General features: G+C 52.4%; 1 protein-coding gene across 1 annotated transcript in view; it reads left to right on the plus strand.

The window, feature by feature from the left end:
- The window catches only part of GNAI2 (G protein subunit alpha i2), a 207,106-nt gene that overhangs the window by 163,382 nt on the left and 17,858 nt on the right, over positions 1 to 25,866 (plus strand). Inside the window, exons 5-7 of the mRNA XM_074958354.1 lie at positions 5,681 to 5,809; positions 23,175 to 23,304; positions 25,053 to 25,206. Of these exons, the coding sequence (XP_074814455.1) occupies positions 5,681 to 5,809; positions 23,175 to 23,304; positions 25,053 to 25,206 (413 nt within the window). The remainder of the gene's footprint in view (positions 1 to 5,680; positions 5,810 to 23,174; positions 23,305 to 25,052; positions 25,207 to 25,866) is intronic.

Below are 25,866 nucleotides of genomic sequence, written 5' to 3' on the forward strand. Positions count from 1 at the left end.
GAATCTTTACTGCGAATGCAAAGCAGCAGCCGTCAGGAGAGACTTGAGCTGCCACAAGCTTTTCTCTGAGTTCAGGCCTTGTCATCTCAGCGGCCCCAGGGCTAATGCATTGTTTGTGTAGCACCAAGCCGCGAGTGCGGGAAACGGGGCTTATTGGCCCTCCAGCCAGCTAAGGAATCACTTCAGGGACTCAGTGGGTTAAGGACACTCAGCAGGTGGGAAAAGGGAGTTTCTGATCTCTAACCCAATGTGGCGCACCCTATGCCAGCGGAGCTAGGAATCCTCATGACAGCCTGGTCCCCAGTGGGAGAGGAGGGCGGGGAAGGGGGGAGGTGTACAAAAGGCCACAATAGCAGTTCAGCTTGTGCAGCCCAGCCCAGCCCCTGGCTTTTGCTTCCTGTTTTTGTACTGTGAGGCTGAAAGAGTTTCCGGCTGTTTTTGAGCAGCCAGCTCATTTGCATAATGCGGTCAGGCCTTTCTTTTTAAAGAAGAGTGAGCATGCTGGAGCCATGCCCTCGGAGTGGGTGAAGCTCCGGCTTTGGGCAGGGCAGGCATCCCCTCCTGCGGGGATCTCTGGGGCTAGGAGGGTGCAGAGAACACCCAGTGTCTTCCTGCAAGCGCACCTGCTCACTGGCCTGAAGATCAGAAAAAAATCTGGGGGCCAGATGCGCAGCTGGTGTAAATCAACATCACTTTATGGTCTTTGCTGCTGAGCCGCTGGCCAGAGCCACTGGCTCCCTGCCTGGCACTGGTATTTCAGGCTCCCCTTTGATCCCTTGGCTCTCCCTCTCACATTAAGTGTGTTCCCCTGGTGGCCCTGAGGCCAGTCCCTTACCATTCATACGCAGGTGCTTTATTCCACAATGACCATGGATGTGCTCACTGCCAGGAGCTCAGGGAGTAGAGCAGCTCATGTGGAGGCCAGATGGATGCACCACAAGGAGCTGGTGGCTATTGCATTGTCCAGCCAGCCTCAGGGTAGGGACCCGTGTTGAAGGTTAGCGTTCCAGTCTTCGGTCCCTACCAGAGGTCTAGCTTTAAATGTGGTTTTCAGCAGACTCCAGACTTGAGGCTTGGACATTTTGAGGTTTCTCTGAGATGAGTGTGCCCAGCACCTGCCAGCTTTCCCATGCGTCAGGTATTGACGTGTCCTGGAGCATGTGCCTCTGGCAGAGTGAGGGATGGACAACATGGCTGAGCTCTGGCTGAGATTCACCTATGCAAATCCCACTTGCCTGCAGTGCTCTCTTGGGAGCAGTGCCCGGAAAGCCTCATGTAGGCAGACTTGCGCTGCATGCAAATGTTTGCAGGTGGCAGGATCTCCTTGGGCCATGCTATGGCTGATCAGGAGGCAAGGCCTTTCATGTGCTCCTTGGTGTGGGCCCAAACTTGGGACTTGTCCCTGCTTCGCTGCAGGCTGATCTCTGCTGGGGGCACAAACCCATCTTGTGACGCAAGCTGCAACTTCCATTCCCCAGCTCTTGAAGAGCAGCCTTTAAAAACTCCCTTGGAAGGGAAATGGATGTTAATTAGCACAGTGGGAAAGTGAGGAGCTCTCCTGAGGGGTACGTGTTACTCTGTGATTTTTCCCATGTAATAACTGTGCTGCACCTGCTATTCCCCAGCCCAGTCCCCTTTGTTCTCTGTGATGGAGGGGAATCTGTCATCTCAAAGTTTAGCTCTCACCAGATTAGGGTGCTGCAAATCCCCTGATTAACCTGGTTCTAATTTGCTTAAAGGATGCCTGAGTGTAATAACCGAATTAAGCAACTGAGCTGGGGCAATTTAAACTCTCGCTGACCTCCCAGGCAGTGTCCTGGGCAGGATTCCTGAGCCTGCAACATCAAATGTTCAAAGGTGCTGCTGTGCTCGGATACTGCTTTTGTAGACTGCTTCCTAGACTGAGTCCACAGTAACTGCCAGTGCTACCCAGAGCTCAGACTTGTCCCCAACGGCTTTGAAGCAGAGAGAAAGGACTGGCCCTGAAGTTTGCTTGGCAGATGAAAGTTCTGTAGATACTTGATGCCAGGCTACTGGAGCTGGTGGTCACAGTAGAAGTACGTAAGGTTGGAGTACAGATGTGCAGGCTTGATCCTGCTGGGGGCTCTGATTTGTGCACCACACCCATCCAGAGCCTTTGCTTTAAAACCCCATGATGCCAGTCTGCTGAGCTGAGACAGCATACCTGCCTCTTCCTTGTCACCGCTTCTGGGACCACCAGGGCTTCCCGTGCGTTCGACAGGGCTACAGCTCCAGGTGTAATCTGCTGTCCTGTCTGTGAGATCTCTTGGATTAAGGCCATTTTCACCAGTCATTGTACAGGTCTCAGCTGAGGGAGAAAGCGTTGAGCTAGGTTTCTGTCACAGACTGCTCCCTCTGCTGGAAAGATCAGGACTCTAAAGAGTGACTTACACTAAATCTAGCAGCCAACACTTGATCGGGATCCCCAAAATGTCACCAGTGGAGCACTGAATTGCCCTTCCCTGTAATTCAGAAGGTCTGTCTGCACTGCAGTTGGGTGGTGAGATTGCAGCATGTGTAGACATGCTCACGCTAGCTTTGATCTAGCCAGCACAAGTAACAGTAGCAGTGAGGCTACAGCTGTATGGGCTCGCCTCGCCCACCCAGAACCCCTATACATCCTCGAGTGGCCCCTGCCTATCACTGCTATTGTTACTTGAGCTAGCTTTGCTCTAGCTCAGAGGTTCTCAAACTGTGGTCCGTTCTCCATTCAGGTGGGCCGTGGATAGTTCCGTCTAAGGTGCACACCTGGGCAGCTGCACATGAGAGAATAAAGGGCCACCCACCTAATTAGTGGAGCTGCGCAGGCGTGGCTCCACTAATTAGGTGCCTGGACCCTGGAGAAGATGCACGTGTAAGGTGGGGTGGTGGCCTTGGGGGGAATAGGTGGGAGGGGGCAGTGGGGTGAGAAGAGGGGGTGGGGGGAATTTGGGACGTGCAGGGCTGTGGTGGTTAGAAAGAGAGGCAACTTTCCCCAGCTCCAAGGCTGCAGCTGCGGGAGAGAGATGGCTCTGGTCTGGGGCTGCTGTGATGGGGGAGACACCCCCCTCCTTCCCAGCCCCAGCTTGGGGGCTGCTGCAGTAGGGAGGAGAGGGAGAGACCCCCCACTCCTTCCCAGCCTCAGAGGGCACATCCATTGCATTAGAAAGGTAAGACTACTGATATTAAAATATGAGTTGTGTGCTTTTATTTGTGGAACAAAAAAATGTTTAAGTTTTTTTATATAGTGCTTTTATCCAAAGTGCTTTAGTTAGCTAACGGTACAAACAACATTTGGTTAGATCATTAAGTGGTCTGCCGAGACCCTCAGCAATTTTCAACTGGTCCGCTTAAAAAAAAAAAAAAGTTTGAGAACCACTGCTCTAGCTAGATCAGAGCTAGTGTGGGTCTGTCTACATATGCTGCAGCCACACCTCCCATTGTGGTGTAGGTACCCCCAGAGGTGCAGCCTGGGTGGGCTGTAGGCCCCAGCATGAATGCTATGCCTTGATCTGAGCAGCCTGGACGCAGGGCATGCCAGGACCTGTGGATTCAGCACCCCACATCTCTATTGTTGTGGGGTGGGGATTATGCTTAGTTAAGGACTTAATCCGGGGGGGATCTTTGAATCGCACCAGGAGCAGTACAGGATCGTCACGCTCTTGGTGTTTTCGGGGAAGCCACTCTTTGCGTCTTGTCAGCCCTTCTCCCAACTCCTCCAACAGGACCCCGTGCAGCTGTGCTACATGCAGCGAGGGCCCTGTGAACTGTGCCGGGGCGGAAGGGGTAGGGAGTGTTTGCTGATCATCTCCAGCTGGCAACGGAGGCAGTTGCCCCATCAGGGTATTTCTGCCTGGGCTGCAGCACTGCCTCCCCATCTCCTCCCCTACGCCGGCACCTCCCTCTTCCTCCCAGGATGGAGGGGTTTGTGTTTTTGACTATAAATGGTGCACAACCATCAATTGTTTCCGCTCTTTGTGTGGTTTGTTGCCATAGTGATGAATACTTTCCTTTCTCCGTTTTTTCCTGAGAGCAGCACCGTATCAATGCAGCTCCGTAGCTGTGATTAGCTCAGAATGGGGTGGGGAAAAACAGCCCTGCCCTGAGCACCAGACAGGATCTACTCCCCCAGAAAAGCTCCAGTTATACCCAGGGACTGCACTCTACCCAGCCAGGAGCAAGGAAATCCACAAGGGTGGCAGATACATGCTGCAGAGCAGCATAACACAGTAATGGGGCACAAGACCCCCACCTTTGCAAATGGGGCTTGTTTTCAGAATGATGCAGCCATGGCCCTTGGTCTGACTGTATCAGCCTCACTATTTCAATAGCTCAGAAGGCCTCTGACAGGTTTCAATGGGGAGCAAAATCCTTTAGCTAGTGCAGATGACTCCCACTAGTGAAAGTACTGAGTAAAAATGCAGGAGGAGCCAAAGTTCAGCCTACATATTCAGCCCCCAGCCTGCCTGGACTACACATCCCACCATGCAGTGCTCCACCTTGATTGAGGAGCCTGCTGCACTGCATGCTGGGACATGCTACAGGTTGGGGACTGACTGGCTAAGCAGCAGTTCTTCAGAAAAGGACCTGGGGATTACAGTGGATGAGAAGCTGGATATGAGTCAGCAGTGTGCCCTTGTTGCCAAGAAGGCTAACGGCATGTTGGGCTGCATTAGTAGGAGCATTGCCAGCAGGGCGAGGGACGTGATTATTTCCCTCTATTCGGCACTGGTGAGGCCACATCTGGAGTATTGCATCCAGTTTTGGGTCCCCCACTACAGAAGGGATCTGGACAAATTGGAGAGAGTCCACCAGAGGGCAACGAAAATGATCGGGGGCTGGGGCACGTGACTTATGAGACGAGGCTGAGGGAACTGGGCTTGTTTAGTCTGCAGAAGAGAAGAGTGAGGGGGGATTTGATAGCAGCCTTCAACTACCTGAAGGGGGGTTCCAAAGAGGATGGAGCTCGGCTGTTCTCAGTGGTGGCACATGACAGAACAAGGAGCAACGGTCTCAAGTTGCAGTGGGGGAGGTCTAGGTAGGATATTAGGAAACACTATTTCACTAGGAGGGTGATGAGGCACTGGAATGGGTTACCTAAGGAGGTGGTGGAATCTCCATCCTTAGAAGTTTTTAAGGCCTGGCTTGACAAAGCCCTGGCTGGGATGATTTAGTTGGGGTTGGTCCTGCTTTGAGCAGGGGGTTGGACTAGATGACCTCCTGAGGTCTCTTCCAACCCTAATCTTCTATGAATCTGTGTAGTTTCCATGGGCCATGCCTCCGTATGGAGGATGAAGCGCAGCTGGGGTCCCTTTCTCACATGATTCCTCACCTGCAGTTTCTTTGGGCTGGGGCTGCATGCTCATTCTAGGGAACGGATCCAGCTTGCTGGAATCTCTGCCAGCCTCTTTCTCCTACTCGCTGGCCAGGAGGTAGGTGTGAAGGGGACTTTATTTAACAAACATGGAAATGTTCCCTGGGCAGCTATACTCCCATCATCCTGCCATACCGGTGGGTCTGAGTCCCCCTGGAACCAATGCTGCGATGTGGCCCACTTTCCTGTTTTCCCCCAAAGCACCCGGTCTGTGCAGTAGCTGAGAGAGCAGAGCCCTGAGACCGCACCAAGCCACGTCCTTTGGCTTGCCTTGCTGACGCAGCTTCCTTTGTGTTCTCTTGGCAGCTACCTGAATGACCTGGAGAGGATAGCCAGAGGGGACTACATTCCAACCCAGCAGGATGTGCTAAGGACCAGGGTGAAGACCACGGGCATTGTAGAGACTCACTTCACGTTTAAGGATCTGCATTTCAAGTAAGTGGGAGCTGCAAGACATGCCGGCCCCTTCATTTCACTTCTCCTGGTGTCACTTGGGCTCGTCCATTCAACCTTAGCTTTCCCTAGGGAGACGGGAACCTGTCCTGCCAGCAAAGCAATTCTCTCAGCGTGGTGCACCTGCAAATGCCTTAGCTTTTAACAAGGCAGTGCAGCCTCTGGGTCTGAGCATGCTCAGACCCAATCTTGAGCCTTGCAGACTTGGGCCAATGTGGGCTGTTGCATGCTGGGACTTGCAGCCCTTACGCGGGTCAGGCCTGAGAAGGCGTACAGCTTTAATTAGCTTCCTTATGTCAAAGGTGGGGCAACCCGCTTGCTCTGGCAGGCTGCCTGCAAGGATACGTCTTCACTGCACACTAAGCCCAGGTTCCAACTTGGGTTTGAGCCCAAGCCACCCTTCCAGCCACACACAAATCGGTCTGACTCAGGTCTGACCCTGCTAGAAGGTGGGTCAGAGCCCGAGTCCCGTCATTTTTGCAGTGTGGACGTGGCTCAAGCCACAGCCCTGAGTCAGAAGGCCACGTGGTGCAGCATGGATGCATTGGCACAATGCAGTGTGGACACTCGAGCATGGGCTTGGAAACACTGAGCGCACAAACCCGAGTCCCCCAGACCCAGGTTTAGTGTGCTGTTGTAGACACAACATAGGTGCTGACAGTTTGGGCCGCGCTGTCTAACGAGTCTGTAGCTGAATGCTTGCCCAGCCTAACAGCCGGCCTGCTGGGAGCTAGGCTTGACGCGGCAACGCTGACTCTCACTGAGGAGTTCAGCCGGCCTGTGAGAACGTCCCCTCCATTTGTGTCCCGCTGCAACTGGCAGCCAGGCTGGAAAGTGAGGAGACACGTTGATCCCTCTCCCAGGGAGGGAGCTTGTAATGTTGCCGTAGCCACAGTGGTGCAGTTAAGATCAGAACCAAGCCCTGTCCCCATTTCCAGCTCCTGCCGTGTACCCTGGGCACCTGTTGGATTAGCTAATCAATGCTCCTGCTGTGCTGGCTGGGGGGGAGGCCAGGCTCAGCATGGGGCTGTGACTCCGGTGACCCCCGGCCAAACTAATTCTTGAAATAAACAGCTGCACTCCACTGACCTCATCAGAGCTGGGCCTGGGCTGCAGCTGTTACCTGGCTTCTATCCTGGGTTCTGCCACTAGCCTACTAGGTGACCTTGCCAGGTCATTTCACCCCTCCATGCCTCAGTTTCCCCATGTGTAAATTGGGAATAATACCTGCTGGGCAGGGTCAAGAGTTAATTTTCTGTCTAGAGTGCTTTGAGATCCTCTGATTAATGGTGCTAAAGAAGGATAGCGTCAATATCAGTGTGTTAGTGTCACTGGCTTGTAGGAGAGGAATTAGCACAGTGGAAACACACTGAGCTACTCTGCCCTCCTAAATGTCTGTCTCCGTTCTCTCTAATGGAGGCTGAACGTGCTGTACCCTGGTGCGTGGTGCAGGGATCCCAGATCTGGAATAGCAGGGGGCTGCAGGTCAGGACAAAAGTGCATTGGCACAGGGGTGTGAGAGCTGCGGGCAGGAGTGGGGGAGCGTGTCTATCCAGTGCACTTACCCTCTTTACTTCACAAGCACCAGACTGACCCGCAGGATAGAGGTAGAAATAAGCATTGGCTTCACATCTGTTGATACTTTATCATTCAGTTTTTAAATTTGTGGCTCCCCTAGCCAAATTTCTTCCCATTCCAAGACGCTGCAGTGCAGCTAATCCCCCCCAGCACTGCCTGAGCATTAGCTGGGAGGGGGGGATGCAGCTGCCAGGATGGCAGCAGGGCTGAGGGTTAGCAGGGCTTAGCTCTTCACTAGCATTGCTGCGAGACTGGAAGGTTTTGGGACCAGATGGCAAAGCCCTGCCTCCTGTCGTTTGAAGTGGTCCAGCTTTACTTCAACGCACCAAAGAGGCACTCTCAGGTCTCTGAAACCTGCAGGAAAACTAAACTCGCCACTGGAATAAAACTCTCTGTAATCAGTCAAGAAGCTCCGGAGATGGATCCGTTGCTTCAGAGGGTGCCCTGTCCCTGTGATCTCGCCAGGCTGCAGCCCAGCCTCCCACTCCCTGAGCATAGTAAAATTGTGCTTTCCAAATGCCAGCCCCCAAATAGTACTGCACGTGGAGTGGGAAGAGAATATGCTGAATGCACATGTCGGCGCTAAGAATGTGACGCAACAGACCTACTGGCTGCTGAGTGTAGCAGATTTCCAGCTGATGCCAATGTACTCCTGGACTGTGCTGCTACAGAACCAGCTTGCTGCTATCTGGGCACACTCAGCCTGACAGTGTGATGCACCCCGAGAAGCCACCTTTGGCTGGGACTACTGTAATTCATCACATGAAAGTAGCTGGAAAGGATCAGGTACCCTCTTCATTCACATCACGCCCAGACTAGGCCTGCCATTTGGTATCTGGCTGTGGCTTATAGCTCCCCTCACCGTAGTGTCTGACTGCCTCACGCTCTGTAAAGTGTTTCTCCTCCTGAGTCACCTGTTGGCTGGGGAGGTGCCACCCCTGGTTCCACGGAGGTAGAGAGTCCAGATGACTTGCCTGAGGTCACCCAGGCAGTCTGTGGCAGAGCAGGAGATTGAACCCATGTCTCTGGTGTCCTAGGGAGGTGCCCTAGCCACTGGGCCGTTCTTCCTATCTGTGACCATAGAAATTAGAGAATGTAAAGAGTAATAAAATCAACTGATCTGTCCCTTTCACACAGGTCCTAGTCACCATCCCCTCCCCCGCACACCTGGGCTGCAGCTGTAGTCGGAACATGGCTGTTAAAGACGGAGCGTGTTTATATTCTGTTGTTTCACCCAGGATCTTCAGCCTGTCAGCAGGGTTGTGGCTTTGTAATGCACTTTATTTAGCTAAGCGCATCACATCTGAGCCCCTATGTTGGAATATGGATTATTTTGGTTGACTAGGTAAAGCTGCACATCCACCACATTTAGATCAGGGGTGGCCAGCCTGAGCCTGAGAAGGAGCCAGAATTTACCAATGTACATTGCCAAAGAGCTACAGTAATACGTCAGCAGCCCCATATCAGCTCCCCCTTCCCCCGCCCGCTCCCAGAGCCTCCCACCCACCAGCAGCCCCCCTGATCAGTGCCTCCCCCTCCCGATCAGCTGTTTCATGGCATTCATGGTTGCTGCTGGCGAAATCTCCTAGCAAATTTTATTGGGGTGACTTTAACAACAGATTAATGGGACGATCACTCTCAACAAATAGCAAAATCCTGAGCCGCCTGACATTGGGTTACTGTGTCCTCATGTTCCTACCATTCCAGGGGACGATGAAATTGAATTGAATGAGCTTACACTGGCTTGAAAAGGTGAGAGCCTGAATCGGCGTAAGCAAGTTTAGTGCCCCCCTTTGCTTCGCATCAGATGGAAGCAGCAGCGTCCCTTTCATTGTAGGCACCTGCATCATGGTGGTTACTGGAGACTGAGCCTGGACTTTGATCCCCAGCAGCAGAAACCTGTATCGGGTAATTGAACAGTCTGCTCTCCCCTTCCCTTTAGCTGGGAGTGTGGTGCAAGCTCGTATCTTCTCGGAGACCAAAGACGAGATGGAGGGTGAGCACCCCTGCTCAGCCAGTGGTATTACCAAAGGGATACCACGTGTCCCTCTCAATAGGATGGAATCGTCACCTCGGTGACTTAGGGCTGCATCTCCTGCATGTGAAAAATCCACACCTCGGAAAGAAACAGTGGAGCTGATGTAAGTCCTGGTGTAGACAGCGCTAGGTCTACAGAAGAATGCTTCCATCAATCTGGCTACCGCCTCTCAGGGAGGTGGATTAACCACAGCAATGGGAGAACCCCTCCCATCAGTGTAGTGCAGGGGCGGGCAAACTTTTTGGCCGGAGGGCCACATCGGGTTTCCAAAATTGTATGGAGGGCCAGTTAGGGAAGGCTGTGCCTCTCCAAACAGCCAGGTATGGCCTGGCCTCCGACCCCTATCCACCCAGCCCCGTTTCTCACCCCCTGATGGCCTCCCTGGGACTCCTAACCTTCCAACCCCCACTGTTCCCTGTCCCCTGACATCCCCCCCCGGACCCCCCGCCCCATCCAACCCCTCCTCTCATTCCTGACTGCCCCCCTCCAACCCCCCCGGACCCCTGTCCCATCCAACCACCTCTTCTCCCTGACCACCCCAGGAACCCCGACTGCCCCCCGCCGCCCCATCCAACCCCCCTCCTTCTTGACTGTGCCCCCCCGGGACCCCTACCCCTATTCAACCCCCCTGTTCCTCACCTTCTGACTGCCCCGACCCCTGTCCACACCCCCGCCTCCTGACCACCACCCCGAACTCCCTTGCCCGCTATCCAATCCCTCCTCCCCCTTACCGCGCTGCCTGGAGCACCGGTGGCTGGCGGTGCTACAACTGTGCTGCCCGGCTGGAGCCAGCCACGCCATCGCACAGCACAGAGCACCGGGTCGGGCCGGCAGCGCAGTGAGCTGAGGCTGCGGGGGAGAGGGGCCAGCCGGCCGGGCAGGAGGGTCCCGCAGGCTGTAGTTTGCCCACCTCTGGTGTAGTGTCTAGACTGACACTCTGCAGCAGTTTAAGTGTAGACATAGTCAAAATCCTCTGACGCTCCTTCTGTCTGAAGTGCCAGCTTGTCTGTGTCTCAGAGAGCTAGTTTACAAAGGTCTTGAGTCACTGATAGCAGTGCTAGTGTACCCAGTGCTCCAGTGGCCGTGGGCATTTTGTACACCTTCTCTGAGCAGAGTTCAACTATCCCATGCTTAAAATGCTAGTGGCTTTCTGGTGCCCTATGTCCCAGTGGGAGCACAGCAGGGAGATGGAGGTGTTGGGCGAGAGAGCTAGTGGAGTGGTGCTTGTGTATCACAGTCCTGTGGGATTTCCGCTCAGCTGTGGAAAAAGGGGCTTCAGCCTGTCCGGGAATCTGGTTCCTCCACCCCGAGTCACTTACCTATATACCTGTCTGTCTGGGAATGGATCTGGCCTTCATGGTTTTTAGTGGTGTATGACATTGCGCTAGAGAAAAGCTCTGGAGACTGTAGATTGGATTTTCAGTTGCCTTGTGCTTTCATGGACATCCTCCTCCAGAAAAGTCTGCGCAATAATTCTGTGGGTGATGTTCATGCACTTCAGCCACTTTCAGGCTTTCTTGCTTGATCAGGAGTAGTTTTTTGACCCAAAAATATAGGCCCTTCTTAAAATAAGAGGGGTTTCGTAGAAAATGTCATCAAGAATCTAAATGTCTGCTTCACTGTTTCTTAAATCCTCTGAGATCAGTATGTCAGATTTAAGGAAGATGCAGATTGTTGCAGAGAACCAGACAAAATACAGGGATGTTGTGGGGAAGGGCAAACTATCTGTTTGAGCTTGTCTGTAGCTGTGACACTGAGTACCCGTCTTACAGCTGAAGAGACAGTTCAGAAGCTTGTCTCTTTCACCAGCAAAATGCGGTTCAACTGAAGACATAACCTCACCTACCTTGTCTCACTAGTGGGAATTAGTCACCCAGCTTGAGTCCTATGTGCAAAGACATCAGTGCTGGTCATGGACCAGCCTTTGATGAGCAGGTGGAGTTCCCAGAGGGGAGACAGTGTACAGCCAAGAAAGTAAACCAGATGTTGCACCTCCAAAAAACAGCACGGGGCAGGTGAACTAAGGCAGGGGTGGGCTAACTTTTTGGCCTGAGGGGAAATTGGATGGGGAAATTGCATGCAGGGCCATGAATGTAGGGGTGGGGAAGGGGGTTGGGGTGCGGGAGGGAGTGCGGGGTGTGTGTGTGTGTGGGGGGGGGTGGTGTGCGGGAGGGGGCTCAGGGCAGGGGGTTGGGGTGCAAGAGGAATGCAGGCTCTGGCCCGGCGCTGCTTACCTTGAGCGGCTCCAGGGTGGCAGCGGTGTGCAGCGGGGCTAAGGCAGGCTCCCTGCCTGCCCTGGCCCCGCGTCACTCCCAGAAGCTGCAGGCACCACATCCCTGGGAAGAGGTGGAGGGGCAGAGGGCTCCGCGCACCGCCCTCTCCTGCGGGTACCTCCCCCGCAGATCCCATTGGCCGCGGTTTTCTGGTTCCAGCCAATGGGAGCTGCAGGGGGCGGTGCCTGCAAGTGAGGGCAGCGCACGGAGCCCTCTGCCCTCCCCTCCCCCAGGGGCCACAGGGACGTGGTGCCGGCTGCTTCCGGGAGCGGCACAGGGCCAGGGCAGGCAGGGAGCCTGCCTTGGCCCCACTGCACGACGGGGCTGGCAATCCCGCTGGCCGGATCCAAAGCCCTGATGGGCCAGATGCGGCCCACAGGCCATAGTTTGCCCACCCCTGAACTAAGGTTTGCCCAATATGAAGGAGCTCAGTCCAGGTGGCATGGTGGTGGCTTTGAGCTTTTATGGAGTTTAAGAACATTAAGTTAAAAAATACTTGGTTATAATTTCTTCCCAGCCTCCCCGCCCCCATGGAAATGTAGGGAAACATGACGAACGCTGCAAAATACTTACTTTTTGGCTAGGTAAAAAGAGCTGCTGGGGATTGCCAGGGCATGGCCCCAGTGCAGGGAGCTACCACAGCACCATACTGTAGACCCCCAGCAGGAGAGCTCTGGGAGGAATAGGAATATAACGCACACTGCAGGAGTGGTGTGTGCTGCCGAAGGTGGAGCAGCTTTTTAATGAGTGCGCTAGGGCACCCTAATTATTTCACACCCCGTCTTCTGGCCGGGCCCTGCATGTTTACACGTTCCTGGGATGCTGGGTTTCCTTTCTCTGTCTCTGAGCTGGAACTCCTGGGTCCGCTTCATCACACTGTTGAACAGATTGCTCAGCCTGTTGGAAAGGGCCCATCGCGGCAGGCCGTGCACCCCTGCTAGCGACATGGCAGTGGGCTAGGAGGAGGATCTAGATTTCAGTTGTAATGAAATTCTTGCTGGCTGATTAGAGAGAAGCCCATTAACTCCAGTGTCTCCCTTTCCATGCTCCTATCCCAGAGCTAGCCACTCATTGCCAGTGCTGCACCAGGAGACTTTTCACATGGGCTGGTTGGGGGCTCTTCCTTCTCAAGAGTTTGGGCTGGTAAGTTATAGACCTATTGGCCAGGAGGGACCATTCTGACCATCTGGTCTGACCTCCTGCTTCACACAGGCCAGAGCACACAAGGGAATCGAATGGGCTAAAGTGACTTTACCGCCCTGACTGTATCTAGGGGACAGAGCCAAACCGCCTGAGTGAACTCTGTCCAGGAGAACACGCAGCAAGAGCACCGTGCTCCTGGAGGGGGGTGACCTCTTCACAGTGACCATTCGAAACAGCAGTAAAGTCTAGCCCCAGCTGATCACAAAGAACCATGGTCCAGCAGCCAGGGTGTGGGGCTGGAAACTAGGTCTACTTCTGTCCCCAAATCTGCACCTCTGTTTCCCCATCCACACAGCATGGAAAATCATATTTACAGGGCCCATTGTTTGTAAAGTGCCCCGAGTTCTGTGGATGCAGGTGTAAATGTGAAGCATTATTTGTGACAGCAGCACACTTCTGGAATATCCCAGAGCTAGCTCTTCCTTCAGGGCCCTAGCATTGGCAGGTAGGGAGCGTTGTAAAACTGCAGCAGCTGAATGGCTTCACTCCTCCCCCACTTCCCCCTTCTCTTTCTCTCCCCCACACACCCCTAACTCTCTTTGTGCAAGTTTGGTACAGTACAATTATTTCCTGGCCAGTGTGCAAATCCACAGATTATGTGAGTAAATCCATTACAACAGCAAACTGTTAGTGCTCCACCACTTCCATACAGAAGGCCTAACCACGCCGCTCCATTTTTCCAGGGGCCCTGTACATGATCGCCTAGGTTAACAGCAGCCACGTCTGATCCTACCCAATAGCTGCTAGGTAGCTCCTGTGCAATAGCTTTGCAATGTGAATGTTCCTCTCTTTTATCACTTACATTCTTTTGCCATCAGTGGCTGTGTTGAAGAAGCTAGAAATGTTTGGGAGAGAAGCAAAGTCCTATTGATGGCTCGGTGTCTGTGATCAAGGGTAGCCTGTTTTCTGCAGGCAGATGTAGCCAGAAGGGATCCTGGCTCCTGTGCCCTCATAATTGCTACAGGTTTTGAACTTTCTTCTCTACAAACTCCTGTGTTTTTACAGGCCTTGGAGGCTCTAACGTGAAGCCATTGAGAGAGAGGCATAAAAGGGGTCAAACAAATTAAATCCCAGTTTTCTGACCTAAATGAAAATCACATGCTTTGCCTCAGTCCTCGCTAGGCTGGGGAGCCCTCCTGCCTTTGCTGAGCAGGGTCACGTCAGCTGATGTTGGCAAGGCAGAGCTCATCCTGAGCTGGTTCATGTCCTGCGCTGACAGCATACCACAGTAATGAGGAGCCCTGTGGAGTAGAGTGGGGACACGACCCCATCCTAGTGAGACTGATTTCATGTTTAATCCAGCGCCTGACAACTGTGCCAATTCCGTACTCTCCATGTCCTTGGCTGCAAGAAGGGGAGGGCGTGCCCTGGGCTAGGGAAGGGAGCTCAGTCGTGGCTCTGGTAGAGGGCACTGTCCCTTCTCCGTGTTTATACCCAAGTGCTGGCCCTTGCATGCATAGTAACTAGGCATCAGCTACTCAGTGCTGTGTGGGAACGCCGTGCTTTTCTGCGGGGTCACATGCGGCTGGGGTGCCAAAGCCATGGGTGGCTCCTGTTGAGTCAGGTGCCTCCAGCTAGAGAGGGTGGGGGAGTATCTTTGGGGCAGGGAAAACTGGGCCAGAGGGGGGCCTGGAGGAAAACCCGAGGGACAGCCACTCTCGGGGAGGAAGCTTGGGCAGAGGTGTCTGTGCTGTTGCTTAGAGTTACCATGAAATCCAAGCAGCAGGAAAAGGGCTGGGTTTGGAGCCTGCCTTGGCGCCTGCCCCGGACAGCGGAGGGAGCAATGTCTTTCCTGACCTATTGGTAGAGCCCTGCACACATACACAATTTATACCTGCGGGTGCAGATATCCACATCTGCGGATATAATTTGTGTATCCGTGCAGAGTTCTACCCATTGGAGGGTCTGCGATTGCGTAGGGAGGCTCAGGTCTTCTAAGTGGGCCTGGGAAGGAGGCGGCCTCCTGGGGTTCCTAATTCAGGTCTCACTTATTCCATAAGACAAATGGTGGGAGTAAGTGCTGGCCACCCTGGGGTCTGAGAGTCAAGCTGGGTTGCTCCCCTTCGTGCATGCTCACTACTAACTGAGTACATATGCCCCTGAAGACATGCCTTGGTCTGTTCAGTGACTCGGGCACACTGCACTTGAGCTCGGCTCACAATTCTCTTGCTGTGTGAGCTGGATTCCGCCTTACCCTGCTGTACCTGTGCTGACCCTGCAGGCCCCCAGGATAGAAAAAGGAGCAAGAACCTCATTCCTACAGAAACTAACTGTAACTCTGAACATGCCTGGAAAGTGGGTCTGTGGCAGCCCTAGCTAAAAAGAGCTGCTGGGGGTTGTCACAGCACCATACTGACTCATGGACTCTAAGTCCAGAAGGGACCATCATGATCATCTAGTCTGACCTCCTGCACATTACAGGCCATAGAATCTCACACACCTGCTCCTGTAATAGATCCCTAACCTCTGGTTGAGTTACTGATGTCTTCAAATTATGGTTTAAAGCAGGGGTGAGCAAACGACGGTCCGCGGGCTGGATCCGGCCTGCTAGCTGTTTTAAGCTGGCCTTCAAACTCCAGCTGGGAAGCAGGGTTGGGGGCCGCTCCATGTGGCTCCCAGAAGCAGCGGCATAGCCCTCCTCAGGCTCCTACGCATAGGGGTAGCCAGGGGGCTCTGCTTTGCATGCTGACCCTGCCCAAAAGCCCGCCCCGCCCCCAGCTCCCATTGGCCAGGAACTGCAGGGGCAGTGCCTGCGGACGGGGCAGTGTGCAGAGCTGCCTGGCCACGCCTCTGCGTAGGAGCCAGAGAATTGACATGCTGCTGCTTCTGGGAGCTGCTTGAGGTAAGCGTCGCCTGGAGCCTGAGCCCTTGCCCCAGCCCAGAGCACCCTCCTGCACCCCAAACCCCTCATCCAGAGCAAAATTGGGGTTGGGGTGCAGGAGAGGGTGAGGGTTCTGGTTGGGGGTGCAGGCTCCGAGGTGGGGCCAAAAATGAGGAGTTCAGGGTGCGGGAGGGGGGCTCCCAGCTGGAGCCTGCACTCCCTATGCACCCCACTGCCCCAGCCTGGAGCCCCCTCCTGCACCCTGAATTCCTCATTTTTGGCCCCACCTCGGAGCCTGCACCCCCAACCAGAACCCTCACCCTCTCCTGCACCCCAGCCCCAATTTTGTGAGCATTCATGGCCCACCATACAATTTCTATTCCCGGATGTGGCTCTCAGGCCAAAAAGTTTGTCCACCCTTGGTTTAAAGATTTCAAGTTAGAGAATCCACCATTTACACTAATTTAAACCTGCAAGTGACTCGTGCCTCATTCTGTAGAGAAAGGTGGAAAAAACCCCGGGGTCTCTGCCAATCTTACCTGGGGGAAAATAAGGCGATCAGTTAGATCCTAAGCATGTGGGCAAGATCCAGCAGCTAGACAGCTGGGAAAGAATACTCTGTAGCAACTCAGAGCCCTCCCACTCTAGTTGTCCCATCACTGGCCATAGGAGATATTTGCTGCTAGCAGTCGCAGATCAACTACATGCCATTGTAGGCAATCTCATCGTAACATCCCCTCCATTAACTTATCAAGCTCAGTCTTGAAGCCAATTAGGGTTTTTGCCCCCACTGCTCCTCTTGGGAGGCTGTTCCAGAACTTCACTCCTCTGACGGTTAGAAACCTTTGCCTAATTTCAAGCCTAAACTTGTTAATGGTCAGTTTACAACCATTTGTTCTTGTGTCCACGTTTGCACTTAATTTAACTAACTCCTCTCCCTCCCTGGTATTTATCCCTCTGATGTATTTATAGAGAGCAATCATATCTCCCCTCAGCCATCGTTTGGCTAGACTAAACAAGCCACGCTCTTTGACTCTCTTCTCATAAGATAGGTTTTCCGTTCCTCGAATCATCCTAATAGCCCTTCTCTGCTCCTGTTCCAGTTTCAATTCATCTTTCTTAAACATGAGAGACCAGAACTGCACAGAGTGTCCCAGATGAGGTCTCACCAGTGCCTTGTGTAATGGTACTAACACTTCCCTGTCTCTACTGGAAATATCTCACCCGATGAATCCTAGGACCGCATTAGCCTTTTTCATGGGCATACCATGTTGACTGCTTATAGTCACCCAGCTCTTTCTCCTCCTCTGCTGCTCCCACCTTATACATCCCCAGCTTACCGCAAAACTACTTGTTGTTTAGTCCTCAAGTGTGTGACTTTGCACTATTAAATTTCATCCCATTTCTATTACTCCAGTTTTCAAGGTTGTCCAGATCTTGTATGCTATTCGGGTCCTCCTTGGTATTGGCAAAACCTCCCAGCTTTGTGTCATTCACAAATTTTATTAGCACACTCCTGCTTTTTGTGCCAAGATCAGTAATAGAAATGTTAATAAAATTGGTCCCAAGACTGATCCCTGAGGAACTCCACTAGTAACCTCTTTGCGCCCTGTCAGTTCACCTTTCAGTAGGACTCTTTGTAGTCTCCCCATTAACCAGTTCCTTGCCCACCTCTCAATTCTCAGAGTAAGCCCCATCTTCTCCAATTTAACTGATGATTTCCCTGGTGGACTTGTATCAAGTGCCTTACTGAACTCCAGACAGGTGACTGGAGATCAAAAGGAGTAGAGCTCTAGAGTCCCACTGCACACAGCCAGGGCCGGTTCCTTCAGCCAGCAGCACTGAGAGTTAGCGTGGGGTCTGTCAAACCCCCTGGCGGTGGGCATGGCGCGCGCGCACACACACACACGGAAGAGAGGAGGATCTGGTTTGGATTTTTTTATCCATGTGGCAGCAAACACGCGGTAACATCCTAGTGTGTACTAGGCACTTCGTGGTTCTCGCGTGTGTCAGTGCGTTGAGGTGAACCATGCGCTCCCTCAGTGTTTACCCTGACCTGCTAACGGGTGCAAATTGCCTTGTTCGCACATTTTAGTCGCCACAGGTTAAAAACCCTCCTGTGTAGTGAAGACAAGGATTTAGGGAGAGGGTAATTGTTCCTTGGTGTACGTGGTGGTTCAGAGAGAGCTGACACATCCCTGCTTTAGTACGTTCATTCCAGCAGGAGCTGTGGGGAGACTAGACAGAGTTCTGGTCCTGTTATCTGTGTGGCTGAAACGATGATGTGAAATGCCGAACAGTCGCCAAGCAAAGAAAAACACATCTCCAGAGGATTTCAATAGCGAGCAGTTTGCAGGGGAAGTTGGAATGCAGTTCTGTGGGTTTTGCCAGTTTTCGTACTTTATTGCTCCATAGGTTCTGTGGGCAAGGAGAGAGAGCCAGCTGTGTGCGCCAAAAGAGACTGGGCCTAGGATTCACTGCAGAAGGAGCCTAGCAGTCAAAGGTGGCTCATGGAGTCCATGGAATATAGATTAGGACATCTTGGCTACTCCTCATCCTAGCTGGAAAGACAACAGCAGTGGTTCTCAACCTGTGGCCCACAGGCCACATACGATCATATTAGCGTACAGCTGCAGCCCGGCTCAGCTGTGTGCTAAAGGCCACGGGCTCTGGGCTGCCGGCTATCGCCGGCTCCATGCAGCGGGGTCCGGCCAGCCGGCTGCTGCCAGCTGCGGGCTGCCGCCCGGCCATGTACAGCAGGATCCAGGTTTGGGGTCTCTGCCCCCTGCCCTGCACACAGCTCTCCGCTGCTGGCCCCACTCTGTGGAGGAGTCTCTGGGCAGAGGGCGCTGGGCATAGGGGTTTGTGGGGGCCACAATGATAAATAGGTTGAGAACCACTGGACTACAGCATACTTAGTCCTCTGAAGAGGATCTAAGGCGAGCAATGCCCATGTAAGTGCTTCTCTCAGCACCTAGGGCCACTAACAGCAACACTGGAAATATTGTACATATCATAAATATCGACTCCACAAATCACAGCTCCCCCCTCCCCCATCTTCTACCTCTGTGTAGCTTGAAAGCTTGTCTCTTTCACCAGCAGAAGTTGGTCCAATAAAAGATATTACCTCACCCACCTCATTTGAAGCTAAGGTAATTTACAAGTGAAATGAGCAAGTGTTTGCTGAAGAGCAAAGCCACAGAGCATTCAGGATTGCAACTGCTGCAGTTACAGTGTGGTACAGCCATCACCATCAGATGATTGGTGTCTCTTTTTTCAATTGTGGGAGGAGCTTAGAAACATGGGAGAAGCTAAGCTATTTAAATATAATAACCTAGATAGAACAGATATAAGGAGAAGTAAATCTATAGCGAAGATTCCTCTCCTTGGCAATCCTTGCATTATCCTGCAGAGAGAGAGAGAGAGATCTTCAGATAAAGGCTGGGTTTCTAAAACGGATCATTGTGTAAGGCATTTTGCTTAGGGGATAAATTGAACTTCGGCCCTTTTGTGAGTGTGTTACAGACTCACAGGTCGTGCCCACTCTTGGCCCCGTATGGTCCTTGCGGGGAACCCTTTCAATGTGACAGCCCTGTCCTTTGTCTTCCCTCCCAGGTAAACAGGTTGCTGGGGCCCTCTCTCTTCTGTCCTTTGTTCCCCTCTGGCTGGAACTGGTTGGTCAGGTCACCAGGGTCCTCTCTTCTCAGTCCTTTGTCCTCCCGCTGGCCAGAACCGGCTGACTGCCAAGCAGGGGTGAGCCTCTTAGTCACCAGGTGTTAGGGTTCCCCATCTCCAGCCCATTGTCCGGTGGTCCCAGCTGCTAGGCGAGGTCACACCTGGTCCTTTGCAACAACAAACCCTCTCCCACCACCTTGTTAAACATGCAGTACACAGGGAAGCTGAGGAGCGCACACACTATTCATGTGAAAGACTACAAAGATCCGCAACTTTGTCACAGTATGTGCTTTAATGATGTATGAAAAAGGTCTGAAAGGGTTTTTAATAAGTGTTTTTGCTTGTTTCCTACCTCAGAAATGCAGGTTTTCTCTAGCCTATTTTCTGTTTTGAGGAGGCTTGGCAGGTGACTAGAGAGCAGGTAGATGCATGGCTGATCTGTCTCCGAAAGATGCACTGTTGTAACCAAACTGATCTGTGCCCATTAGGGACTCGGACCAGTGCAGCTGAATCCAGGGCACTGATCTAACCCCAGTGTGGCATGATTTTTTCTACACACAGCCTGTGCACTGATTTAGTGAATCTATGCAACCCGTGTCGTGTGGACACTCTTAAATTGGTTAAGTTTAAGGCCAGGTCTACATGTTCAGGTATGCGAAAAATCCACACCCCTGCGCCATGTAGTTAAGCTGACCTACCCTTCAGTGAAACAGCACTGGGAAGAATTCGTCCATCTCCCTAGCCGTGGCCTCTCAGGGAAGTGGTTAACTCTGGTGCTAGGAGAGCCCCTCACATCACTGCAGTGAGTGGCTACCGGAAACGCTTCAGCTGCACCACTCTTGCAGTTTAAGTGTAGACACAGCCAGAGTCAATTACAAACTGAAACCGATTTGGTTTCAGATCACACTTAATTACGCAAGTGCCACTCGGTGTGTCATCCAGGCCTAACATACCCAGAGTCCCTGAGTTTAATGTGAGCAGGTGCCTGCTGGACACACAGGAAGCGGTGCTGTCGTTATCTGATAATGTGCACCACTTGGCAAGCTTAATGATTTCTGCATCTTAACTACGGAAGCCATCCCACACCCAGTCATGAGTGAGTCTGATCATCCCCCTTTCACTCATGGGGAAACCGAGGCACAGAAAACAGAGGTGACTACCCCAGCGCCACCCAGCATCTCAGCAGCAGAGGCAGGAATAAAACTCCAGAGCTCCCAGCTCTTGATCCCCTGCCCAGTCTCCACTGATGCCCAGGGGAAGTGGTGCCTTTGCGTATGCCTGGCAAGTTACCGTTCAGAGCACTCACTCTAAACAAGCAAGATGCTGACCCCGTTGGCCCTCGCACGTTGTGCTGTAACACCATGTTCTTATCCTATTTAGCTCAGCAGCGCTACATGTGACGACTGTAATCCACTCCCGAGCCTTGCATTTCCTTTGCACTGCTAGGATAGCTGTCTGAATGTGTGCAAGGCTACTGAGGCCTCAGCCTCTGCTTCCCAGTGCTTGCCGACAGCGTCTTCCCAGAGATCCATCCTTGCTTGCCACAGCGCGCTTGCCACAGCGCACTTCCCACTTGCCTGCAAGCTGCAGAAATACCTCCCATGAGGCATGGATGCTGGAAGGGAAAAGGGAAGTTTACACTTCCCAGGAACGGAGGTGGCTGTTTAAATGGCTTGTCTGTGAGACCTTGTCTTCTCCAGGGAAAAAAAGTTTGTTCTTAACTCAGGTTAGCTGACATGAGATAAACCTGCAGTGAAGGCAAGGCATTTTCACATGAATTAGCAGGTTGAGATAAAGACTGGAGCAACCTAGGATTTAACCAAGTAGACCTGCTAACTTGTCTTCACTGGGATTTTAACCAGTTAAACTTGCTAACTCGTGTTAAGAACACACTTTTTTTTTTTTCCTAGTGAAGGTGCAGTTTTATCCCCAAGTTAACTATCCAGTGTTAGAATCCTATGTCTGCACTGCACAGCCAGCCTGGGTGATTGTACCTGGGTGTGCGTGTCCCACCACAGAGCCCTACCCCTGTTAGCATCCTCACGGTCTCTGCACTCGCCCATGTGTGCTGAGGGAACATCCCATGATTCTTTGTGCTAGAGACGCTCTAGGATTTCCCCCCAGTCAGTTGTGTCAGTTGCAGGAGAACTTATCTGTCCTTTGGAGGGAATTCCGGGAGGGCACAGAACTCAAACCCCAATTTTAGAGCCATCCCGGTCACCAGCTGGCTACAGACTTGCTTAGACATTGTAGTGTGGTCAGGGCCGAAATGCAGCTAAAATTCTCGTATCCGACCTGCTGCTGCGGTGCTGCTGTGCCCGGGAGCTGAGGCAGGAGTTTGCTGACTTAGCAGAGGGACCGGCACATCGGGCTGGCCAAGAGAACAGCAGCTAGTCATCTGGGCTGGTGCCCGCGCCACTTAATCCTTCCGAGATGGCAAAGGGGTTTCTAAATAATGTGAGCAAATGATTCTCAATAAGAATGATTTACTCTGCACTCCTGAGCATCTCCAGGCAGCCTGCGGACTCCTAGGCTCAGGTCCTCAGTGGTGTTTAATTGCTGTCAAGGCTGATTCCCCACTCTGGCACTTCGAGTGCAGAAGGTGGGGGCCCGCAAGGCTTCTAAAAATTAATACTGGCCACTTCAGGCTTGTATTAAACTTCCAAGGTTACAGCTTTTCTCTGACCTTGGATGGGTAAATGCTGCCACCATCCAAGTGCAAGATCCCTTTGAAAACCCAGGAAGGCACACTTAGGAATTCCTTCCTGTGGGGTAACCTCAAGCCCTTTCACCCCCCTCCGGGGAAGAGCTGAGAAAGAAAACCAAACGAAATCAGCTGTTGCCACCAGCTAATTAAACAACATGTGCACAAACCTCTTAGGACACAAAAATCCAATCCTATTCTTAAAAAAGGTAAATTTTATTAAAAACAAAAAGAAAGAAAATACATCTGGAAACTCAGGCTATTGCTAGATTTTAAAAAGAACCACTTACAAGGATTAAGCATCAAAATAACTTCCTTGAGGTCCAGCTTAAAGGTTACAAACAAAACAAAAGCATTTGGGGTTAGCACAGAGGAGTCCACAAGCCATAAAGAAATAAGAGATAAACCTAATCGCATCTTCCTAGACATTCCCTGATTTACTTACATAGCTGGGGTTTCAAATGAGTAGTTTGTAGGTATGATTAGATTTATTTTTCATACCTGGCTTAAACTTCTTACAGCATTGCTGCTCTGTGTCTCCTCTCTGAAAGAACAACCACAGACAGACAAAAGGTTCGATTTTAAAAAGTTCTAGCTTTCCCATTAGCTCTTTTGGCCAGGTGCCTACTCACTTTCTTTTACCTATGTATAGCTGTCAGACTTTTTAACCCGTCACAGGTAAAGCAAGTAGAGAACAGTTACCAAGAGGGATTTTATAGCTAACTGGCTTGCTGGGTGTCCATAAAAGGGAGCTACCCCCCTTCATTTATCACAGCTACCAAGCACCCTTTGAAGATCTGGGGCTAATTAATTAATTAATTGAGCCTCTCAGTTCTGGGAGGTTGGTCTTACAGGTGGGGAAACTGAGGCCCGTGTAGGCGACGAGACCTTCCAGGGTGTCCCAGCCAGTTGGTAGTAGGGCTAAGTGGCTCCCAGTCTCAGCTCTAGCCGGCTCTCCCTCTCTGGACTGGGGAGTCATAGATCACGCTGAGGCTCAGCAATGGGCGGAGTGTGGGAGGAGCTGCCCTGCTGTAACGCTGGCTGTTTGCTTGCAGGATGTTTGACGTGGGCGGCCAGAGGTCGGAAAGGAAGAAGTGGATCCATTGCTTCGAGGGCGTGACAGCCATTATCTTCTGCGTGGCTCTCAGCGCCTACGACCTGGTTCTGGCTGAGGACGAGGAGATGGTAAGGACAGGAGAGGGGCTAATCTGGCCCTGCGTCGGAGCTAATCTGAAATGCACGAGCATGAGGGACCATGGGCTGGGTGTCTCCAGCTCAATCCCCCGGATCCGTGCATGTTCAGCGGGGAGGGGGTTTGCTGCAAGAGGCTCCAGGCCTCTCTCTCTCCACCGCCCGCCCCCCCCCCCCCCCACTCTAATCTCCTTGCTCCCACTGGATGCTTCTATCCCTCTCTGGCATCCTCTCCTCACCTGCCCCCACCCTCATTGGCTACCATTGCATCACCTCTCTTACACAGGGGACAGAAACGAGGGGTGTCCGTAGGTTAGATGCGTGCAGGAACTGGGCATCTCAGCAGACTCATTAGCCCTCATCTGGGGCAGTAGAAAGCTGTGGGTTTGCCTCCTAGCCACCTGATCCTGCCAAAACTAGAAGGGACCATTGGGTATGTCTAGTCTGAGCAGGCCAAAGACCTGCCCCCAGACAATCCAAAGAGCAGCCAGTTTTGACAGATAAATTCCAGAGATGGAGAATCCACCACGCCCCCTGGTAAATTGCTCCAGTGGCTCATTACTCACTGCTAAACAATTCTGCCTTCTAGCCGTGGTTTGTTCTGTAGTTCCACGAGGTCTTTAGTGATTGCAGCGATACACTGGGCAGCTCATGAGTCCTGCAGGTATGCTGAGCGTAACTTGGTTAACACCATCTCTGTCCCAAAATTCCGGTACTCCACAGTGATGAGGCTGACGTTTTGGGAAGGGTGCTGTCTCAGTGCTCTGTAACGTTGGCAATTTGGCACCAGCAGTGCAGTGTTCCTGTGCCAGGCTGGGATATGATAATAGCCTAACAGCCAAATGGTCCTCCCTTTTCGTTCCAATGCCCCAGCACATTTATCTCTTCCCTTTCTTCCGCTTTCTGTGGCTCCACATGATGATGATGATTAAACCTGTGTGCAAGTGTCATAAACTTGCCCTCTGATGCTTTCATGTGGCTTCTAGGAATTCCAGCTGATCATGACCCTCCCCACATGCTTTCTACTCTGAAAACTGCTCTGCAATAAGATTTATGGCTTTAAAACATTTTAAAGCTTCTCAGAATTCTCTTAGAACTGAGTTAACCTGGGTGCCTAGGCCCCTAAACATAGGAGACATGAGCACCCCCGTCTAGCTAGACTCCAGTGGGAATGGTTGGAGGCAGTTCCATCCAGGAAACACCGGAAATGCATGAGGCTGTTGGTGCCCAAACTTTTCCAGAGTTGAGACACGGTGCCCCAAAATCCAGTGATCTCCTCTGTGTGAAAGACAGAGGTTCTGGCTGTGCTGGCTCCCGAGACCTTCCCCAACTCATGCTGGTCTGTCTGACGTCCTTGTATGGCCCACACTCACCCGTGAGCAGGGGAGTAGTATTAGCCCCATTGTACAGATGGGAAACTGAGGCCCAATACTCAAAGGTATTTAGGCACCAAACTTCCATTGATTTCGACTGAACTTGGCTACAGCATGAAGGAATTTGATTCCAGTGGAAGTGAGACCCCCTAAACTCCTCTGAGGATCTGGTCCAAAGTGATTTGCACAAAGTCACACAGGGAGTTTTGGGGGACAAGGGAATTGAATCTGGGTCTTTTGAATTCCAGTCGCATGCCCTAACCACTAGGCAGCCTTTCCCCCTGCCATTTCCCCAGCTCCTAACCCAGTTCTTGCTCTGTCTGGGTCCCGTCTGGCTCACTGAATGCCTGTGGTTGGTTGTCTTGACAGAACCGGATGCATGAGAGCATGAAGCTGTTCGACAGCATCTGTAACAACAAGTGGTTCACAGACACATCCATCATCCTTTTCCTGAATAAGAAGGACCTCTTTGAGGAGAAGATCATACACAGCCCCCTGACCATCTGCTTCCCCGAGTACACAGGTAATGTGCTGCTTCTCGCCAGGGTGAAACCCATCCTGGCTTCCAGCGGGTGGCGAATCAGCCACTTCCACATGGCTCTGGGATGTGGTCTGTCGCTCAGCACCTGCTCTGGGTGGAGGATAAACTTGTAGCTCCTAGAGTTTCCATCCCAGACCTTCCCCATTTGAAGATCATGTGGCCACACCCTGGTATTTTAGGCTGCACTCACAGGCCACGGGGAGGAGGTAGAAATGAAAACGCCAAGGGTTCGATTATCTTGTTTATACATAGACCTTACTAGGTCTGTTGCGCTGAGATCTCTGCCTGTTAGTACGGGTCATGGCTGGGAGGAGGTGACCTCAAATGGGCGGTCCTGTGTTGTCAGGAGCAATTGGGTGCCATTGCAGATCTCGCGAGAGGCATCCGCTTAGGAATGCGTGAAATGAGCATGTGGACGGTACAGAGATGAGTGTAGTATAAAGGCTCAGCTACTAGGTCAGATGCAATAGGTCTCATGCAAGATACATAGGGGTCTGAAGAGACTGAGAATAGCGCCAAGAGCTGAGAGGCTCCTGGCAGTGCCAGAGGAACTGAACCCAGAGGTCTGTGCAGCCGCAGCTAGACCAGGAAACTCCTGTGACTGACAGTGGGGCTGCCTCCCCCTGTGAATGGGACAGACAG

This window comes from Natator depressus, chromosome 7 (genome assembly GCF_965152275.1).
Source record: "Natator depressus isolate rNatDep1 chromosome 7, rNatDep2.hap1, whole genome shotgun sequence".
Taxonomy (NCBI): domain Eukaryota; kingdom Metazoa; phylum Chordata; order Testudines; family Cheloniidae; genus Natator; species Natator depressus.